The sequence below is a fragment of the Simochromis diagramma genome, unplaced genomic scaffold, assembly GCF_900408965.1.
Source record: "Simochromis diagramma unplaced genomic scaffold, fSimDia1.1 OVJJ01000483.1, whole genome shotgun sequence".
In the NCBI taxonomy this organism is placed as follows: Eukaryota; Metazoa; Chordata; class Actinopteri; order Cichliformes; family Cichlidae; genus Simochromis; species Simochromis diagramma.
In genome coordinates this window covers 1,405,423-1,424,923 of record NW_024386835.1, presented here as the reverse complement: position 1 = coordinate 1,424,923, position 19,501 = coordinate 1,405,423, and the positions used below count along the sequence as shown (strand labels likewise).

The 19,501-nt window shown below is 39.8% G+C and overlaps 2 protein-coding genes across 3 annotated transcripts; both read left to right on the top strand.

Moving 5' to 3' along the window:
• The first annotated feature begins 860 nt into the window (after positions 1-860).
• On the top strand, positions 861-5,926 carry emc3 (ER membrane protein complex subunit 3). Its single transcript, XM_040028712.1, has 9 exons — positions 861-1,093; positions 1,486-1,653; positions 1,745-1,802; positions 1,906-1,999; positions 4,254-4,358; positions 4,463-4,544; positions 4,660-4,739; positions 4,868-4,950; positions 5,049-5,926. Exons 2-9 carry the CDS (start codon positions 1,499-1,501, stop codon positions 5,175-5,177), a joined length of 786 nt encoding a protein of 261 aa, XP_039884646.1. The 5' UTR covers positions 861-1,093; positions 1,486-1,498; the 3' UTR covers positions 5,178-5,926.
• Positions 5,927-7,882: 1,956 nt separating this feature from the next.
• On the top strand, positions 7,883-19,388 carry usp4 (ubiquitin specific peptidase 4 (proto-oncogene)). Of its 2 annotated transcripts, XM_040028708.1 has the most exons (22): positions 7,884-8,154; positions 9,417-9,544; positions 9,694-9,824; positions 9,909-10,035; positions 10,130-10,275; positions 10,640-10,701; positions 10,835-10,969; positions 11,844-11,958; positions 12,071-12,244; positions 12,355-12,513; positions 12,782-13,006; positions 13,192-13,275; positions 13,399-13,493; positions 13,600-13,782; positions 13,961-14,187; positions 14,297-14,494; positions 14,592-14,662; positions 14,742-14,857; positions 14,936-15,085; positions 16,503-16,606; positions 16,952-17,040; positions 17,205-19,388. In XM_040028708.1, the coding sequence occupies exons 1-22, from the start codon at positions 8,003-8,005 to the stop codon at positions 17,325-17,327; spliced, it is 2,994 nt and encodes a 997-aa protein (XP_039884642.1). In that variant the 5' UTR covers positions 7,884-8,002; the 3' UTR covers positions 17,328-19,388. The 2 variants fall into 2 exon arrangements, 1 of the variants encoding a protein (XP_039884642.1); XR_005695391.1 differs by lacking the exon at positions 16,503-16,606 and having other exon boundaries at positions 7,883-8,154; positions 17,205-17,324.
• Positions 19,389-19,501: the final 113 nt, after the last annotated feature.

Sequence of the window (19,501 nt, the reverse complement as noted above, 5' to 3'; positions counted from 1 at the left end):
AGTTTTTAACTGATGATTTCATTTAATGACAATGCAGAAAAAATCCAGACATTCTCCTTCGGGATTTTCTGGTAGAATTCATGGCTTCATAAAATACACCAAGTTGGCCTGAAGCAGCAAAGCAGCCCCTGACCAGAAAACTACCACCACAAAGTTTGACTGCTGGTACGATGTCCGATGTCCTTTTTATAAAATGCTCTATGATAGGATGTAACATGACTTAAACCTTCTTTTGTCTCATCAGTCTACAAAATATTTCCCTAGAAGTCTGGGGAATCATCAAAATGGATTTGGAAAATGTGAGGTGAGCCTTTGTGTTCTTTTTTGGTCAGCAGTGGTTTTCTTCTTGGAACTCTCCTGTGGATGTCGTTTTTATGCAGTCTCTCTGTTATTGTTTAATTATGAACACTAACTTTACACTGAACTTATTATTTATCATTAGGCCAGGTAGACTTGGGTAACCCCTTTGCTTAAATTAACAAAACCCTAGTTTAAAGACTGGATTTTGTAATTACTCTGGTTTTATTTTTGTCTACTATTAACATTTCTTTGATGATCTGACACATTTCAATGTGACAAATATGAAAAAAAGGAAAGAAAAAGAGGAATTGAGGGATAGTGCAAATACTGTTTCACAGCACTGTACAATTGCAAGTTGTCATTGAAGACATGAAAAACATGAAACAGGAAAATCCGAAAGACATATGTTAAGCCTTAAATAATGTAATAATGTAATATAGTAAATAAAAATGTTAACCATAACCTTTCGGATGTGGTGAAGGATGACATGCAGAGGGTTGGTGTGACAAAGAAGAAAAAAGCAAAATGCAATGCGTACATCCCCGCGAGGTGGCGCTGCAGTCCCAGTGATTGCGACGCGGATGAGCTGCAGAAGCAGAAAATCTTCCTCATTCCCAGAGCAGTGGTCACAGCAGTGGATGCGAACCGTTAGAAATTATATAAGTTATTTAACTACCTCACACGGTGCATGGGGTGTGTCTGTCGCCGCTGGGGAACACACTAGGAGCGGCGGTTGCTGTGCTGAGACCACTGGCCAGCTCTCATCTACAGTGACCCCTACATCCAGAAGCAGGTAGCCAGCCGGCTAATGTTAACATTAGCACTCGCTAGCGTCAGCTTTCTTAATCCACATAGCAGTTTTATTAATTAAAGATGTTGACGCTTTCAACATATAGTTACCACACAGCGAAGATGAACTCAAATGGTGTCGTTTAACTGGATTTTCTTAGCTCGGTGTCAGTCGCTAATGTCACGGGCGCTGGCTAGCTAACCGGAGGACCTGACAGCCCATCCCTGTAACGTCAGTCTCAGCCCGACTTCAGCTTCTCTTTTATTTATTACAAAAAAAAGCATGCTGGTGTCTTCGGTTAAGCAGCTAGACTTGTTTTCTGTTTGCCGTTCTTATTTTGCTCTGTTGTTGTTGTTGTTATTATTATTTATTTAATTATTTATTTTTCCTGTCAGGTAACCAGACAGAATGGCTGAGCCGGAGCTTCTGCTGGACTCCAATATTAGACTTTGGGTGGTGTTGCCCATTGTCTTCATCACTTTTCTGGTTGGGGTTATACGGCATTATGTATCTATTCTCCTTCAAAGTGACAAAAAGCTGACATTAGAACAAGTTTCTGACAGGTGCGTCATACATCATATCTAATTATAAACCGAATCACAAGGAGGTAAAACAATGCTGAGCTCATATGTGTGACTTTTTCTTCAAATCCAGCCAGGTACTTATTCGGAGCAGAATTCTCAGAGAAAATGGAAAATACATTCCCAAACAGGTAGGCTGCCTAAAGTGAGTTCCAAAGTTGAGTGAGAACTCCAATGTATTTGTTTACTTGTATGTGCTTTGACTATATCAGTGATTATTTCTGTGTGTTTTAGTCCTTTTTGATGAGGAAGTTCTACTTCAATAACCAAGAAGACGGATTCTTCAAGAAGACCAAGAGAAAGGTTGTCCCACCCTCTCCAATGACAGGTGAGACTTTTTTTCTTTTCTTTTTTTTCTTTTTTTTTTTTTTTTTTTTAAAAATAAAGAGCAAGCTGTGAAATTGTAACAACTTCTAATTTCTAAAATAAAAAGTGGTTGTTTAGTATGTGGCTGAAAGACATGGGACACGAGCAGTGTTTTCACAAATCTTTTTAATAACAGATTCTCAGAATTTCCACTTAAAGCTACGGCTGAGTCCTGGTAAAATAATTCATAAAGAGTCTTGGCTGATTACACAACTCCTTAGGTGGAAAGTGAGTTAGGAAGAAGGTTAAGAGTTTCTGAGGCAGAGGAGGAGAAAGTGCTGGAGCAAACCAGAACAGCACAATACAAATTTTTCTCTTGCCTATTATTATTATTATTATCATTATTATCATTAATATTACAGTCCCAATCAAAAGTTTAAGACCACTTGATAGCAGCCTGTTTCAGTTTAAGCGTTGTTTTCAGTTTTGCATGCTCAAAAAAATGTTTAGTCTCACTCCCATTTCTTGCATGTTGAAGCTCTACTTGGAACCTTGCTAAGATCCAACCATACAAAATGTTTTTTGTTTTGTTTGTTTTTTTTGCCTTACACGTGCTCTTAAATTTTTTTGATCGGGACTCTATTGTTGTTGTTATTATTATTATTATTAATTTATTTATTTTTATTATTTTTATTATTAGTATTAGCATCAGAGATGGGCAGTTTAGCTTAATTGTCCATCCCTGCTCTCAAGGTTCAAACATGACATTGAGGAGAGCCAGTAAAAGCATACTGAATGTACAAAGCTGTCATACCAATATTTAAAGTGTGTTGATTGATTCATAACATCAGATGATGTGGCTGCACAGAACATTACTACTTGTATGCAGTTATGGTAACATATTATCAGTGATTACATAACCGCAGAGCTCATTGGTGTGTTTTTGTGTGTCATCCAGTACTGAAAGAACACAACAAAGAGGAAGGAGAAGTATGAATGAAAATGTTGACCTAATGAAACGCTGCGGGTCAGATCCTGCACATTTGTGGTTGATCTCTTTAGAAGTAGCTCAAATCTCTAATCTAGTTCAATAATGCCATCGTTTTTAGGTGTGATCAATACAAAGATATGGAAAATGCAACAATGCAGTGGTGATGACTCAATTCTGTGCAGCCTTCATCAGCGGGGTGATCACACAAATAGCAAGAGGGTCAACTGAATGTCCTCACTGAAATAACGTTTTTTAGACCCTTTTTAATCAGGCCCTGTGAGAGTTTTACTAAGTCACTATTAAACTGGGAGACAGTACTAACATTTTTTCTCGGCCAAGTGGGGAGGTCTCAGAAGATTCTCGGCTCAGGTGCATAGTAAAAAGTCAAATAAAATTTTATTGTTATTGAGATAAATGTAAAATGTAAACCCCCAAAAAGTCTGTTTTCAGATGGCTGAAATGTGACCATGCAAAGTGTTGTCTCATAGTGTTAAACCAATCTGCATGAAAAACAAAGCACAGCCTAGAGCAGGACTCTTCAGCAGACTGACTGGGGATTTATGCAAAACCCCTCTGAAACCCTACAGCGCAACTTAAAATGCACTTCCCTGGAACTGTAACTACACAACACATCCACACAGCCCACAACTATTATGCTTGGCTCGTTCTGCACCGTCGATTCCTCCTGTACATTAACTTTTTCCACTGCATATTTTTTGAATTTAACAGTGAGGCAATAACAATCATCATCTAATTATAAAGAGAAGTTACCAGTATAATAGCATCAGTATAAGGACTCCCACATGTCAGCAAATTCCTGGAGGGGGAGAGTGCTGAAACTATCAGGATTGATATGGGGGAATGTACAAAGAAGTGGAAAGACTAGAGGGACAAATAGGTTTGGCTCAGGGAAAAACTAAAACCTGGTTACCAGAAAGCATTTTCTTTTTTTCTGTTGACTTGGGACTGCATGTAAAACACCAGGACACGACCACACTGTATTTAACACGTAACCACACACAAGGATAAATGTCGGCAACTTACGTAGGTGACGTCGTAGACTCTACAAAGGTTCCCCACAGAAGTCTACATCAGCCTTAGTTCTAGAGTACATGGTACCAGCATACATACTGCAGGTTGGCCAACCAGCAACTTAACACCTTGACACCTTTCTCTACATCAAGAGTGAAGCTGGATCTCCTACCAATGTGCAAAAAGTATTTATGAATATCTTTTCAGTTTTCTGGCATTTAAAGTTTTTTCTTTACCCATAAAATGTTCACAGATCCGAGCATGCTGACAGATATGATGAAGGGCAACGTAACCAACGTGCTTCCCATGATCCTCATCGGTGGCTGGATCAACTGGACTTTTTCAGGATTTGTAACAAGTAATTTATCTCCCTGACCCACACAAAAGCAAGTTTGCCTTTGTCAAGATATCATTTAAATGGAAATTACATGCCGATGTTCTGCTTGTGCTTCCTTCGCACAGCTAAAGTTCCCTTCCCTCTCACGCTGCGCTTTAAGCCCATGCTGCAACAAGGAATAGAGTTGCTCTCATTGGATGCTTCTTGGTAATAAAGCAAGATACTTGGACTCATACTGCACCACTGATTATTTATTGATATGAAAATGCTTAAGCTAGTGTGTGATGACATTGTGATTTGTTTGCGCGTGTGTATTATGCAGGGTGAGCTCAGCATCATGGTATTTCCTGAATGTGTTTGGACTTCGAAGCATGTACTCTTTAATCCTAGGCCAAGATAATGGTAAGTGGAGTCTTTCACAAAGTTGAAATTGGTTTAAATGTTAAAACAGATAATTAGATTACATCATGTGACTTTAGTGAAAATGCCCACATACTGATTGTGTTTGCTTTGTGACTGAATGCCCGCAGGCGCAGACCAGTCGAGGATCATGCAGGAGCAGATGAGCGGTGCTGCCATGGCCATGCCTGCAGATACAAATAAAGCTTTCAAAGTATGTATTCTATAATTAGTTGAATTAGCTACAGAGGGGTGGGGGTTGGTGGCATGGGGCCTTGGGAATTTCATGTGCTGTTTGTTTTTGATTTTTAGGCTGAGTGGGAGGCACTGGAACTGACTGACCATCAGTGGGCGCTTGAGAATGTAGAGGATGATCTGATGAGCCGGGAGTTGGACTTTGATGGCATGTTCAGCAAGGAGCTCCCAAGCGGAATCTTCTGAAGGCCTAATCGCTTCCTTTTTGGAGAATCCAATTTGAAATTTGATTATTTCAGGGATTTGTTTTGGGGTTTTGTTTTTTGTTTTTTATCTGAAACCACACAACTGGGACAAATCCCTTCATATGCAAAGTTTACATCGTGTAATTTGTTGTAGTGGTCTTTTCACTTGTATCTACCTTCCATTCCTGTCCTTAAATGAACTGAAATGAACACAAATACACTGGTTCTACTGCTGCCTCATGCATAATAGGGAGCCCTGCTTTGTTATTTCAAAGAAAGGAAGGGGCTGTTCTAGAGAAATTACGTGATGTTTTTTTTTTTTTTTTAATGTGTTCTTGTTGGCTTGAAACTGAATGCAATCATAATGCCATTAAGTAATAGAATCTGAACTGCCTAGTGCTTCTTTTTCCTAATGTCGTGCACAGCTAGATTAGCTGTCTTCATTTTGTATGTGTCATTTAAAAACAAAATAGTACATAAAACAGTTTTACAGGTCAAAATGATCTATATTTAATAATGCTTTAACCATCCATCATTGCTCATATTTTAGATTGCAGATAGAAGCAGGTCCAGAACAGGTTAGGTTTGTTTGTTTTGTGGCAGGGGAAATGTTGAGTTTTGTCATCGAGATATTGTTTTTGAAGTATGTAGACGGTTTATTTTGTAATTAACTCCCTTGTGTTTTGTACAGTATAAAGTCTGTTTTGATTCAAAATAGTTGTATTTGTTTTCCATGTACACTAACACTTTACTTTTCAAATATGAAGAAAGAGATGTTTTTGTTTTGTGCTGGGGTTTTTCTTTTTTGTTTCTTTGAATAATAGCATTCAGTGTAAGGGAAGAAAAAGCACCACAGCTGAATATTCAAATAATACACATGGCACATTCATCCTCAGTAAAAGATCTGAATAGATACCGTGGACATTAACATTACTCTTTTGTTGTCAGTTTTCCACAATACAGTGTCTGCTTCATTTACCTGGGTTAGGATGATTGGTAGTGAGGCAGTAAGTTGAATTTTTTTTAAATGGACAAAATGTCACTTAAAAGTAAGTTGTTGTCTTTTAATTATACTGCAATCTTGTTTTAACAGCCTGTCAGTCATGTTTACATTGGTAAGGTAAAGAAATGCAGGCAAGTGAACAAATGAATTGAGGAACATGAAGGATGATCATGTTTGAACACAGGTGTAAAATGTAACATAAGCATCCAATTATGCTCTGTGGAAAACAAAGGGGTCCGAAGTATGCCAAGGAAATATTCCCCACACCATCAACACCAGCCTGAACTGTCGATATAAGGCAGGGTGGATGTAGTCAAAATGGCACAAAAGAAGAAAAAGTGACTTGAAAGAGGCTTCAGTAGTGAGCGCTTCAGTCACAAAGCCTGCTCAACTGGGCAGTGTCGCAGTAAGAACTGTGACCAAAGTCAAATCTGGATTTCGATCTATAGAAAAGAGACTTATAATTGTGTCATTGTCTTCACAAATCTTCACATATCCTTCTTTTTTCACAATTCCTTACACCTTGAGAAGATTCCACATTTCAGATGAACTGATCCCCACAGCACAATACTCCTACCACTGTGTTACATGGTGGAGATGGTGTTCTTTGGGTTGTACGCTTCTTACTTCTTCAAACACAAGCAGCATTTCTATGAGCCATGAGCACAGAGCTCTAGCTTTGTCTCATCTGACTAAAGGATACACTTCCAGTATACAGAGTCTTTCTCCAAGTTGTCTTTAGCATACTTCAGTCTAGCCTGAAGGTGTCATTCCTGCATAAGTGGAGTTTTTCTTGGTCTGCAACCTCGCAGTCCATTCCTGTGCAGGGTTCTAGTGATTGTCTTCTTTGAAACTACCATTTCTGACTTGGCTCAGTCATTGAGTAATGTCTTGGCAGTTATTCTTTAGACACATCTCTCACTTGATTTCTTTCCACAGTGTCTGAAATCTTTTGCTTCCTATCTCTGCCAGTACAAGCTCTCACATTTCGCAAGATACATACCTTCATATGCCAGGCTTGTTCTGTACTGTGTGGCACTCTTTGAATTTCTTGACAGAAACCTAAATTGATTTATTTTGCTTTTGGTATAATGCTTTCTCTGGTGACAGCTCAAATCTTTGCTAAGGGTTTTAATACTATGTGTAAACTGAAAGACAGTCCTCAGTTTTGACTTGATTTTGCAAGCTTTGAGCATTACAGAGTTAAAACCCGTCATTGCACAACAACGGTTTGTGCTGTGGGTCAATGAAAAGACCAGTTTTTCGGGGGTAATACTGACCCTGGTAATCATCCTTTTTTCTGAAATTATTTATGCTTTCTAAAGAGCACTATTATGTTTGCAAATGCTATGTAAACCCCTTGCTATATTAAAAAAAAGCACTTGGACAAATGTTGACAAAAACTTTTAAATCATAGCGAGGATAATAATTTTGTCCTCGTCAGTAATAATAGCTCATTGTTACACAAAACATTTGCATTTGGTCCCCGTTAAAATTTACAGTCTTCGCTTTTATCTAACTGCCTGGAGGTCTGTTTAACGAGCTCTGAAAACCTATCATATAAGTGAAAATTATCATCAGGTTAGCGAACACAGAGTTGAAGCACAGGAATTGTAAGATCATTTTTATGGGAAACTCGCTGTCAGTCAGTTGGCATTTGAATTACCCGTAACTTACCGGTTTAGTAGTGTTAGTGACTGAACGCTGGAGTGCAATAGCAGCTCTCCGCGGCTATGCACCACCCGTAGAGGAAGAATGAGGCAAATGAAGCCCGTCCCAGTGCGTGTGTTTCAGCGCGTTCACGTTACCGGCACACAGGCTGCATGATGGCCGAGGGAGGCGGACCCGAGTCGGGTAACGCAGCGGACTCCGACTCGGAGCCGGTAGCTGCACAAATACCGACTCCTTCAACCGAAAGTCAAAAACAGACTATTGGGTCTCTTTTGAAAACGTCTCTGAGAAAGGGTGACGAATGGTAAGCTAGCGGCCACCAATACTTGGGTCTTTAGCTATCATTAGCCGATAAACAGGAAGTGTTAGCATGCTAAGCTAGCAAGCTAATGACAGCAATGCTTGTAAGCTTGAACTCGGTAGCTGCTGTGCTAATGATAGTTTGGCAGGCTAGCACGCTTGCTGCTAGTCAGCCCGACATTTGAATTTCTCTATTAGTACTAATGCCTGTATTAACAGATATTATCCTTGACGCACACAAGCAACCCAGCTGCCAAGTGACTCATTTGCACGTTAATTAGTGCATGTTTTGTGATGAGTTGAGCGGCGTTAGCAGTCGTGGTAGCTAGTGGGCTGTCAGAATAGCTAAGGCCCTGGATTCAGATTGTAGTTTCATTTTCCAGTGAAACAGTCTCGTTGTCAGTTGCGGGATGATGATGAGGAAATGGGCCCGCTGACAGAATTAATGTGAGAAGTAGTTACCTGCTTGTCATGACATACCGGTTAAACCGTGTGACGTTCCCCTTACCGGCAAGCCAACTGTGTTAGCTAACATAGTTTCAGACCATTAACACTGCTCAGGCCTGGGCATACTGCAGCCGGTGTACTAAAGAGGCTTCACCTCAGCCAGTAAACACAACACCACAGACATGTGAGATGGGCAAGCGTCCCCGTTAATCTCATTTGTTAATAGAAGTGGGTGCCAAACGACCAGGTCACGTTCATTCTTGCAGCCACTAGCTGCAAAGCTAACCTGTTTTTCTGGAGTTATTTAAATGACTCGGCCCTTCCATTTATGGTATTGTTAAAATTGAACTACTGTCCTTTGGTATTCATTTCCAGGAGCCTTAAACACTGTCAGGCATAGCTTGGCAAAACTAATCTCGGGATAAGATCATGCACCTGTTTGTTTGACACTTTGAAGCCCGTTAATTTTACAGTGTTGACACGAAAGAGCCGTAGTCCAGCTTTTTGAATTAGCATTTGAATGCGTGTTGCAGTGTGGATACAAGCTTATTAACCAAAGGAGATTCTTTAGATGAGATTAAGTCAAACTAGCTTGCAGTTACTATAAATGCCAAGGCAGTTTGGTATTGCATAATCTTCTGGGAAAGTGTAGGGCTGTGTGCCCTTTTATACCATACCTTTTAGAATCTCTTGACCCTTTTTTATGCTGGGGGAAGAAATCCTTTACGAGATATAAATGTTAAAGCTTTTAAGGGGAAAAGAGGATCTTCCAACGAGTGATATGTTTTTCTTTAACTGTGACTGATCAATTTGTTTTAGGTATCTAATAGACAGTCGGTGGTTCAAACAGTGGAAGAAGTATGTGGGGTTTGACAGCTGGGATATGTACAATGTTGGAGAACGAAGCCTCTATCCAGGACCAATTGATAACTCTGGCCTCTTCTCAGGTAAAATTGTCATTTTAAAAAGAATCCCCTAATGGACTGCTGTTGTTTTGCTTGAACAATATAAGTTCCACATAGAAATAAAAAACAAAACATTTAGTTCCTTAGCTTATACTTATGTGTTGTTGTTTTTTTCCTTTTTCTCCTTAAAGACCATGAGACTCAAGCCCTGAAAGAGCACCTTATAGATGAGCTTGATTATGTCCTAGTACCTACTGAGGCATGGAATAAGCTAGTGAGCTGGTATGGCTGCCTTGAGGGCCAGAGACCTATCGTCAGGAAGGTAAGGCTGTTAAAGATATTCTTAATTTTAGCCATGTACCAGAGTGCCTGGACTGGGCTTCCAAATGTCTCTTTTCTTCTCTAGGTCGTTGAACATGGCATGTTTGTCAAGCACTGTAAAGTGGAGGTCTATTTGCTGGAGCTGAACTTGTGTGAGAATGACAATATGGACAATGTTGTTACACGTCATTTCAGTAAAGCTGATACTATAGGTGAGCATCCACATGTGTAATTTATACGTTGGTGTTTGCTGAATAAAACTATTTGACTCTTCATGCTTATTTATCAAACTTTTCTCATTTTTAGACACTATAGAGAAGGAGATGAGAACACTGTTCAATATCCCATCAGAGGAAGAGACCAGGCTCTGGAACAAATACATGAGCAATACGTACGAGCAGCTGAACAAGCCAGACAGCACCGTACAGGATGCTGGTCTTTTCCAGGGACAGGTAGTGCTATTCAAATAAGATTGAGATTATTGTTTGACTACAGCTCAATAATAAACTTGTGTGTTATATTCACAATCAAGGTTAGAGAAGATGAAGGCATTAATTCAATTCTTTTTTTTTATAACAGCGGCCACTGAATTCCAGATCAGTCATAGCAGCTTTCAAGTTAGAAGAAAAATACAATGTATTACAATAAAGAAACATTAGTTAGTCACAAAAGTGCAGGTCATAAACCTAACTACGGCTAATGTAGTTTTGGTGGCATATGGCATATGTGTAGCATTAAACTCAAGCCTGAGATGTTTAAAGTCATGCATGAAATTCAGGTGTGCCAACCTAGCTTTCATGTCGAATATTTTCCCAGGTGCTTGTGATTGAGCGCAAAAATGAGGATGGTACGTGGCCCAGACAAGCTTCACATCCCAAGTAAGCTTTTTTTTTTTTTTTTTTTTTTTTTTTAACTACTTCTTCTTCTTCTCCTCTCCAGTCACGCAGGCATGTTTGTTTACATATTTAAGAATGTGCTGTTCTGAAACACGATTTCATTCTTTCTTACTAGATCAAGTACAACCCCATCCAGGAATTTCACTACCTCTCCAAAACTCTCCTCAAACTCATCCCCAACAGTAACCAATGGAGACAGCAACTGCAGCCCTGGATACACGCTGAACAACAGCACCTCATCCAGCAACAGGCAAGGCACCTTTTCTGATCTACTTTTTCTCCCCTCTCTTTTGTTGTTTATTGAAACTTTACCTCTCATGGATAAATACTGGCAAAGCTTGTAAGGCATAGGAGTGATATTTCTTTTCACTGTTTACACACAGCTTGTCACTTAATTTTAAAAAGAGGGAAAAAACAACTTTCCAATATCCAATCTAAGTTTTCAACAAGTGGAGTTTTCAAAGACATTCCAAGGAAATGTGACGACATCTTCCAACTTGTTAAATTCTTACAAATCATTATATCACATTGTGTTCCCACAGACCACTCTGTAGTTTGTAAGACAAACAAAAATTCTTGACAGGCTGCAAAACTAGGAGTGTGATGTTTTACTTTGTCTGTAATGCCATTAGTCTTTATCTTATCCTTTAACATCTCAGTTTTTTAATTAAATTTGTATTTGTTTTAGCTCCTTGATGTCACCCAGAATAAAGCACAAAATATATTCACACCAAATTTCAGTAGTTTGCAGCTGCATATGTTGTGTCGGTATAATCAGCTGTATGCATTTGCTCTTTATGTAGTCTGCTGCTTTAATGAAATTTGCAGAAATATGTAGATAGTAAATGAGAAAATATTAGTTTTTGTTACATTGAGAGAGTGATTAAAGATCTAAAGATGCCCGTTGTCTATTGTCTGACCATATTTAAGTTTAAAAAAAATGTAGATTGCATGCATGCTTTAGTGTGCTAGTATGCTGAATAATAAAGAGCATGTAGTTTATAGGCATATTTGTAGGGCAACTGGGATTTTATATGCACCTAGCTTACTTGATTCCCATGTGTTAACAGCTGTATCCTGAATACAATACTACAGACAAACTATCACATTCTTTCTGCCAACAGATATGGGGGCTACAATTCATACAGCTCCTACAATTACAGGGAGTCACAATCGCAGCCTGGCTTATGTGGGCTCAGTAATTTGGGAAATACGTGCTTCATGAACTCTGCCCTTCAGGTAAAAAAACAACAAGCATTTGCAGCTTCCGCTTAGTGGAAGTGAGCTTTAATATTTCTGTGCACATAATCCTTTTTCGTGTCTTTTCTTTTTTTGGTTCCTGTTCCCTCAGTGCCTGAGCAATGCATCTCCACTCACAGAGTACTTCCTCACTGACCAGTATGAGGCAGAGATAAACAGAGAGAATCCTCTGGGAATGAGGGGGGAGATAGCTGAGGCCTATGCAGATCTAGTAAAACAAATGTGGCTCAGCCGCAGCAGTTATGTGGCCCCACGTACCTTCAAAGTAAGTTGTGTCAAATAGCTTGAACTGAAGTCGGTGTATACTGACTGAATACATTCAGGCATACTCATCGAGGCCTATGAAGGTAATAATAATCATCCTTTGATTGTCAGACCCAGGTCGGACGCTTTGCCCCCCAGTTTTCAGGCTATCAGCAGCAGGACTCTCAGGAGCTGTTGGCCTTCCTTCTTGACGGGCTCCATGAAGATCTGAATAGGGTCAAGAAGAAGCCTTACTTGGCCCTAAGGGATGCAGAGGGCCGTCCAGATGAGGTATAGTACAGATGTAGATATCGTGTTGTTTTGTCTCTAAAGAGTAAAAGTCTGTCTGGTTCTCTCATGATGGTGCCGAAATATCAACCTTTACAGAACCTTTAAATTTGAAACAGAATGACTGCCAGTCTGCTTTATACTGACAGCTAGACATGAAATAGTTTTTCTGTATAGTAACAAGAAAGCAATATCATCGTTGAATTGATGGTTTTAAAATGCCATCTAATGGAGGTCTTCTTCCTTTTCTCCACTGCTTGGTGAACTACAGATTGTTGCCAAGGAAGCCTGGACAAACCACCGTTTGCGCAATGACTCTATTATAGTTGATATTTTCCATGGCCTCTTCAAATCCACCTTGGTATGCCCAGAGTGCTCCAAGGTATCTGTTACCTTTGACCCATTTTGCTACCTCACATTGCCTCTGCCCTTGAAGAAGGACCGTACCATGGAAGTTTTCCTGGTGCGATCAGACCCTCAGTCAAGACCCACACAGGTGAGTTGGCATTAACCTTCACTCGCTGCTCCAGACCTAAATCCACAGTCAAACTGATAAGTATCTACGATTTGGAGATTTAAAAAAAATTTGATAGTTGATATGTCTAAGATGTATTTCTATATCTCTTTAAAATAGCAGCATAGTCACTGAGAACATCATATGTTGTTTTCTTTGTCTTACAGTATCGGGTGGTGGTCCCCAAACTGGGTACTATAACAGACTTGTGCAGCGCCTTGTCCAAACTCTGTGGAATCCCTTCAGAAAATGTTAGAATCTTATTCTTTTACATCACGAGTTTTGTCTAATTTATGATGCTCACATGTTTGTTTTTCTTACTCTTGGGAAACAGTTTATAGTTTGTTCTAAATTTGCCTCCTTTATCTTTGTAGATGGTGGTGGCAGATGTTTACAATCACAGATTCCATAAACTTTATAGACGGGATGATGGCCTCAACCAAATCATGGAAAAGGATGACATCTTTGTGTAAGTTTGTGTTATTGACCTGGTGATGATCTGAGAACTCACTCACTGTGGTTGTACAATGTGAGTGTAAGACGTGTTTCCTTTTTTGTGTCAACGCTCTCTGCAGGTATGAGGTACAGGAGGAGAACAGTGAAAGGATGAACCTGCCTGTTTATTTCAGGGAGCGCCACTCAAAGCATGCTGGAAGCTCCACAAGCACCATGCTGTTTGGCCAGCCTTTACTTATCACCGTGCCCAGACATAACCTCATAGCAGACGTTCTTTATGATAAGATCCTAGAGAGGATTGGGTAAGAACCTACTGTATTGGTAAAAAGAAATTCAGCTATATTATGGTGTAGTAGCAGTGTGCATACAGTACATCTGGCATGAAGAAGTTTAATGGAAAGGGAGCAGAACATGCAGACCCTGAATTCTTTCCAAAATTGGTTAACCATGTTAACTCGTGTTCCTTGTTGTGTGTTGCAGACGCTATGTAAAACACTCCCAGAGCCCTTCTACTGAAAGCAGGGCGTCAGCCTCAGCCACCTTATCCAGCTGCAGTCAGGCCCCTGAATGTTCTACATCTTCTAGTCTCAATGCCAGCCTGGGTGGCTGTGGCAGTCCCTTATCAGATGGGGCCTCCTGCAGTGCCAGCTCCAGCAATGGCAGCAACCACTCAGGGACCTGCAATGAAACAAATGGGTTGTATGATGGTACGAAGCTGACATCAACTACTCATATCCAGCTGAGGAGTCGTCATCAAGGAGCACTCAAAAAGCATTGCAACAAGAATAATTAGATGTGGTTTATGTCACTGTTTAGGTGAAGAGGAGGCCATGGACCACCAAGTGAGTCCAGAGCCAGAAAATGGCCAATCTGAAGAGGAGGAGGAGGCCTCTGACTTAGAAAATGGGTCCAAAGGAGACACGACCAAGCTCTTTACTTTCAGCATAGTCAACTCTTACGGAACGGCCAACATTAGCCCGCTGCCTTGTGATGGAAATGTCCTCAAACTTAATCGTCAGTGTACATCTTTAAACTTCAATTGCATGGAAAGTTTCCTTTTTTCAGGCCACTTTACGATAACACAGCTTCTCCCACGTTCTCTCCTCTGCAGCACATTCCACAGTGGCCATCGACTGGGACACAGAGTCGAAGAAACTCTACTATGATGAACCGGAAGCAGAGGTCAGTTGATATTCGTCACACAGTTCTGTGACACAGTGCTCAAACACTTTGTTTATATTTGTGTAAATATTGTGCTTAGGCTTATGAGAAGCATGAGAGCATGCTGCAGCCCCAAAAAAAGAAAACCACTGTGGCTCTAAGGGAATGCATCGAGCTCTTTACAACAATGGAAACACTGGGAGAGCATGACCCATGGTGAGGACCCTTCAGCATAACTTACTCTTAAATGTTTACACACATTATATTTTATCTAAACTGAATATGTTCTTGTAGGTATTGTCCAACATGCAAGAAACACCAACAGGCCACAAAGAAGTTTGACTTATGGTCACTTCCTCGGATTCTGGTGGTTCATCTAAAGCGTTTCTCATACAACCGATGCTGGAGGGACAAGCTGGACACAGTGGTGGACTTTCCCATCAGGTATGTACTGTGTCGTGGCAGAATCCTCAGTTGGTCTTTTCGCCATTTGGGACTTTGATATTTTACTCAGTTTTCCCTCTTTCCTTTTATTGGCTGTGTCCAGTAGCATTAGCAAATACAGATGCAAAAAAATCCTCCTGCCTTTTATATACTCAGTCACATGCTTTTTACAAATTACCTTTTTAATATTGTACCTTTTGGTAGGAGAAATAAAAAAAACTAAAATTCTCTTTGTCAGCATACTGTTGTCAAGATCAGTATCACACATTTTTGACTTCAGTACTTACAAATAGAACTTCTTGAAAAACTAAATAAGGACATGATTCTCAGTTTATTTTTAGTGTGATTTGTTTATAGATAAGAGAGCAATGGGCTAAACAATGATTTCGTTTTCCACATAGCAGCTACCCATGTAGTGAAGGTAGAAAATAATACTTCTTTACAGAACCTTCTTTGTAAAGATGGTTCCTTCCTTAGTCATGTCAGCTAAATTTCAATTTGCATTGTCAATCAAGATGACAACTCTTAACATCATTAAACCATGACTGATGTTACAGCATTGATTGAGAGGCCTCTTGTAATATAAATGGAAAAGCTGTGTGTTTTAAAAAGATTTGTCTTAAAAGTTAAAGGAAGTGTATGAAAATGATTACAACCATTAATGCAGTTTTATATAAAATAGTGAAAATTTAAAAATAAGGAACTGGAAAACACTGTAGTATTGGTATAGCTTTGACTCTAGAGGGAGCTGTAGTTTGAAATTCACAGAATAACCAACCAGAGCTCTGAATGAGGAAACACTCATTCAACTTACAAGAAGTGGATTATTATCTTATAAACTGGCATGACCCCAAATAGAACATTTAGACCTACTTTCTGCTCTTATCTTTTACGGTTGTGTGGATTTTTGTAAATACTGATGGTCACTGATTTGTTTGCCCAGGTTGTTCATTAATCGAGGGCTTTGCAGTTTTTTGTTTTTTTGTTTTTCCTCCACATGGCAACTTTGGGCTAGACACCCAAGGTTGCTCCAGAAAGACAGGCAACCTGCTGCTGTGGGTGTGTGACTGAGGAACAATGGATTTTGTTACATGACTAAGATGTTAGGTGACAAATGCATAAGATTTCCCAACGCTGGTTAATTTGTTAACTTTTTCCCCACTCCCTCATTAGAGAGACACAAATGTTCTATTGTGTTATAAAAGGGAAGTTGCCTCACAGTTAAGCTAACAGCTACATTTCAATCTTAGGACACCGTTGAGGAACTTGATCCAACGGAAACCACAGAGCAGATTGTGTTGCTAAAATCCTTATTTAAAAAAAAAAAAAAAAAAAGTCTGACTCACACTTACTAAGGATGGCTTAAACAGTGCAGTACATGCAGGGTTTCACCATCTGATGGTATTTTCTCTGCCAGGGATCTCAACATGTCTGAGTTTGTGTGTGACCCTAAGGCCGGCCCCTACATCTACGACCTTATTGCTGTGTCAAACCACTATGGAGGAATGGGAGGGGGTCACTGTAAGTCAGCATTTAATTTATACAATGAAATTTCCCCTATGTAGTCTTTGATGCCAACTGCTGGTCGCAGTTTGTTTAGCCTTTAAATATGAACACAGTATGTGACAGTATGTGTCAGCAGATGGGGTGCTCAGAAAGTCACTCTGTCTCCAAGGACGCTGCATTTGGTTAAAATTTAATAAGGCGTAGAGCCTCGTGCATCATTGTTTTCATTGTGCACTCAACCTCAGTTTATTTTTATGCCATCTTTTGTCATAGTGAAGCAGTGTAATCAGACTTTTATGTCTTCCCGAACAAAATTCCTGAAAAGTCATGCGTTAACCTTACACCGTCTCTGTGTAACAGACACGGCTTATGGCAAGAATAAAGTGGACGGAAAGTGGTATTACTTTGATGACAGCAGCGTCTCATCTGCCACAGAGGATCAGATTGTGGTGAGTTTTCAGTGTTGTGTACTGGTGATCACTGGGTGTTTGTTTTCTTTAGTCTTTCAAGTGAAAGAATGATGTTTGAGTACTGACACTTGTTGGTGTGTTGACTTTGGTGTCAAGTATTCCTCTTCTAGTAATGTAATCTTACCTGTGTTGTGCCATTACAGACTAAAGCCGCCTACGTGCTGTTCTATCAGCGCATAGATGAAGAAAGCCCCTCCAAACCTCAACCTTCGGCGTCATTGGGAGGAGCCCCGGAGCCAGCCGATGACCACATGGACACAAATTAGGAAGCCCCGATGAAAAGGGACACACTGAAATGCATATGGCAAATAGAGACACTCGGACGCACACACAAAGCTACTTTAGTGGCAGAGGATTCCACAGACGTAAAATTATTAATCCTACCTTCCCTGTATTTTGATTTGTCTCATATGTTGTCAGCTACAGCCATCAGCCTTGACATAAGAGTAAACTGTGAGACTTTCCTCCCTGCAGCGGGTGGTCTGCTGATTTCTTAAAGTAGTTTGCTAGTCTGGATTGAAGAGGAATATAAGTGAATATAGAAACTTAAGGTTAGAGGTGCCCTCAAATATATAGATAAACAAATGTTTCTGTTGCCCACAAGACCAGTCAGAAATATTTAAAACAAAAAGCCAAATGCATTTGTTTCAACCAAAGCGATCCAAGGTATTTATGATAAAATGAACAAACTGATGTGTTTCCAGGATGCTGGCTTTGTGCCTAGAGTTATCTCACATATTCTTGCTGTGCTAAGGTAAATTTTAGCAGTGTGATGTGCACACATGACAGTACATGGCACCTTCTTTGTTGAAAGAATCCTGTTACCTTATGCCACCTGTTTAAAGTGAAACTATTTCTGAGGGGATCCTTCGGCTTCAGACTAGCAGTGGATCTGTGCCGCATCTAGACCACAGAGAGGGTGTCTCATTTCAAGGTCCCTAACATCTAGACCTTGACATGAGTTGTGGCAGAAGCTGTTTTGGGGGGTTTGGTTTGTTTTGGCCTTGCTCTAGTTCAGCCATGACTTTTTTTTTTTCTCTCCCCCCAATATGTTTTGATGCACAGCACGGGCTCTGCTCTCGGGGCCCTAAACTCATGAGAGGAGTCTTACCCTGCTCACAATTTGTATTTTCTTTTTTTTTTTTTTTTTTCTTTTTTTGTAATCATAATGAAAAAAGCGGCCTTTCAATTCCTGCAACCTGTTTAAAAAGGAGGCACTTTGAATTCTCCATGAAAATCTACCTGCTTCTGGTGTATCTAGAAATCATGGAAGTGTATGGTTAGGCCTTTAGCATTAAAGGGTTTGGTCTGTCATATGCGTCCACATAATTTTAATGTGTCTTTTAAGCTGCCTGACCGGACCCTTAGTTCACTTGCGATAGCTTGTCCTAATTAGTCTTGTACAATAATGCAGCTCTGTATTGAAATGGCTATGATATTTGATATCTTCCAAGCACACTGAGTGAAGCGAAATAAACTAGAATAAAAGTGGTGCTTTATTCATGAAACTTGAACTTTGCTCCTTATCACGAGGAAAAATGTGTTAGATGTCAGATGGGGGTGGAGGACAGCAGTCCTTTAACAGCATTCTCACTGAATGCAGGCACTTTGAGCCAGTTTTCCTTCCAGTGATACTAATACAGCAGTTGGCTCTTACGTAAAGTTGAAAGTGATTCTTTTATTTTATATTATTGAAGCCCAGACATACACAACAATCCCCTGGAGCACATTTGTAAGTGGTGACTGGATGTTTTGAATGTGATCAAGTAAAAACTAGAATAATTTACTTGTGACAGTTAACACTTAATATAATGTAATCCCACAAGGCTTGTTCTGGGGCATAAATCTGCACCTGGTTTTATAATGGCACGCTAACATACAGGGCCTTTGGGTGTCCTCCCTGCTGGTTGGTCCTGGCATCATCATGTTGTTCAAACTACCTAAACATAATCATTTATGCCTAAAACTAGAAAAGCTTTATATCTGTAATCTAGATATGTAACTGAAAACACAGTTCAGCAGCAGAAAATCTTGTCTTCTTATCCACCCAAAATTATGTCAGCAGTTCAAACTCGATCTGTACATAATCAACACTATTTTAAATAGGTGTAAAAATGATTGTTCTCATATTTATCTTGTTGCCGATATCTGCAGTTTTGTTTTTAACTGAAAAATATTTGAATTCAAATTACAATAAAGACTGGAAGCCTCAACAAGCTCACTTGTTTGGACATGCACTGCAATATAACACAGATTGCCTATGGTTTCAGGTGATGCAATACTTAAATGTACTTTGATACAAAGCGTAATAAAGCTCAAGTCCTCAATGAGGTGCTTTGTTTAGAATAATTGCATGCAATATAACCCTCACGCTGAAGCTGTAAGTACTGCTGTCTGTGTTAAGATAATTACCTCTGGTTGCAGGTGATGCAACCTAAAT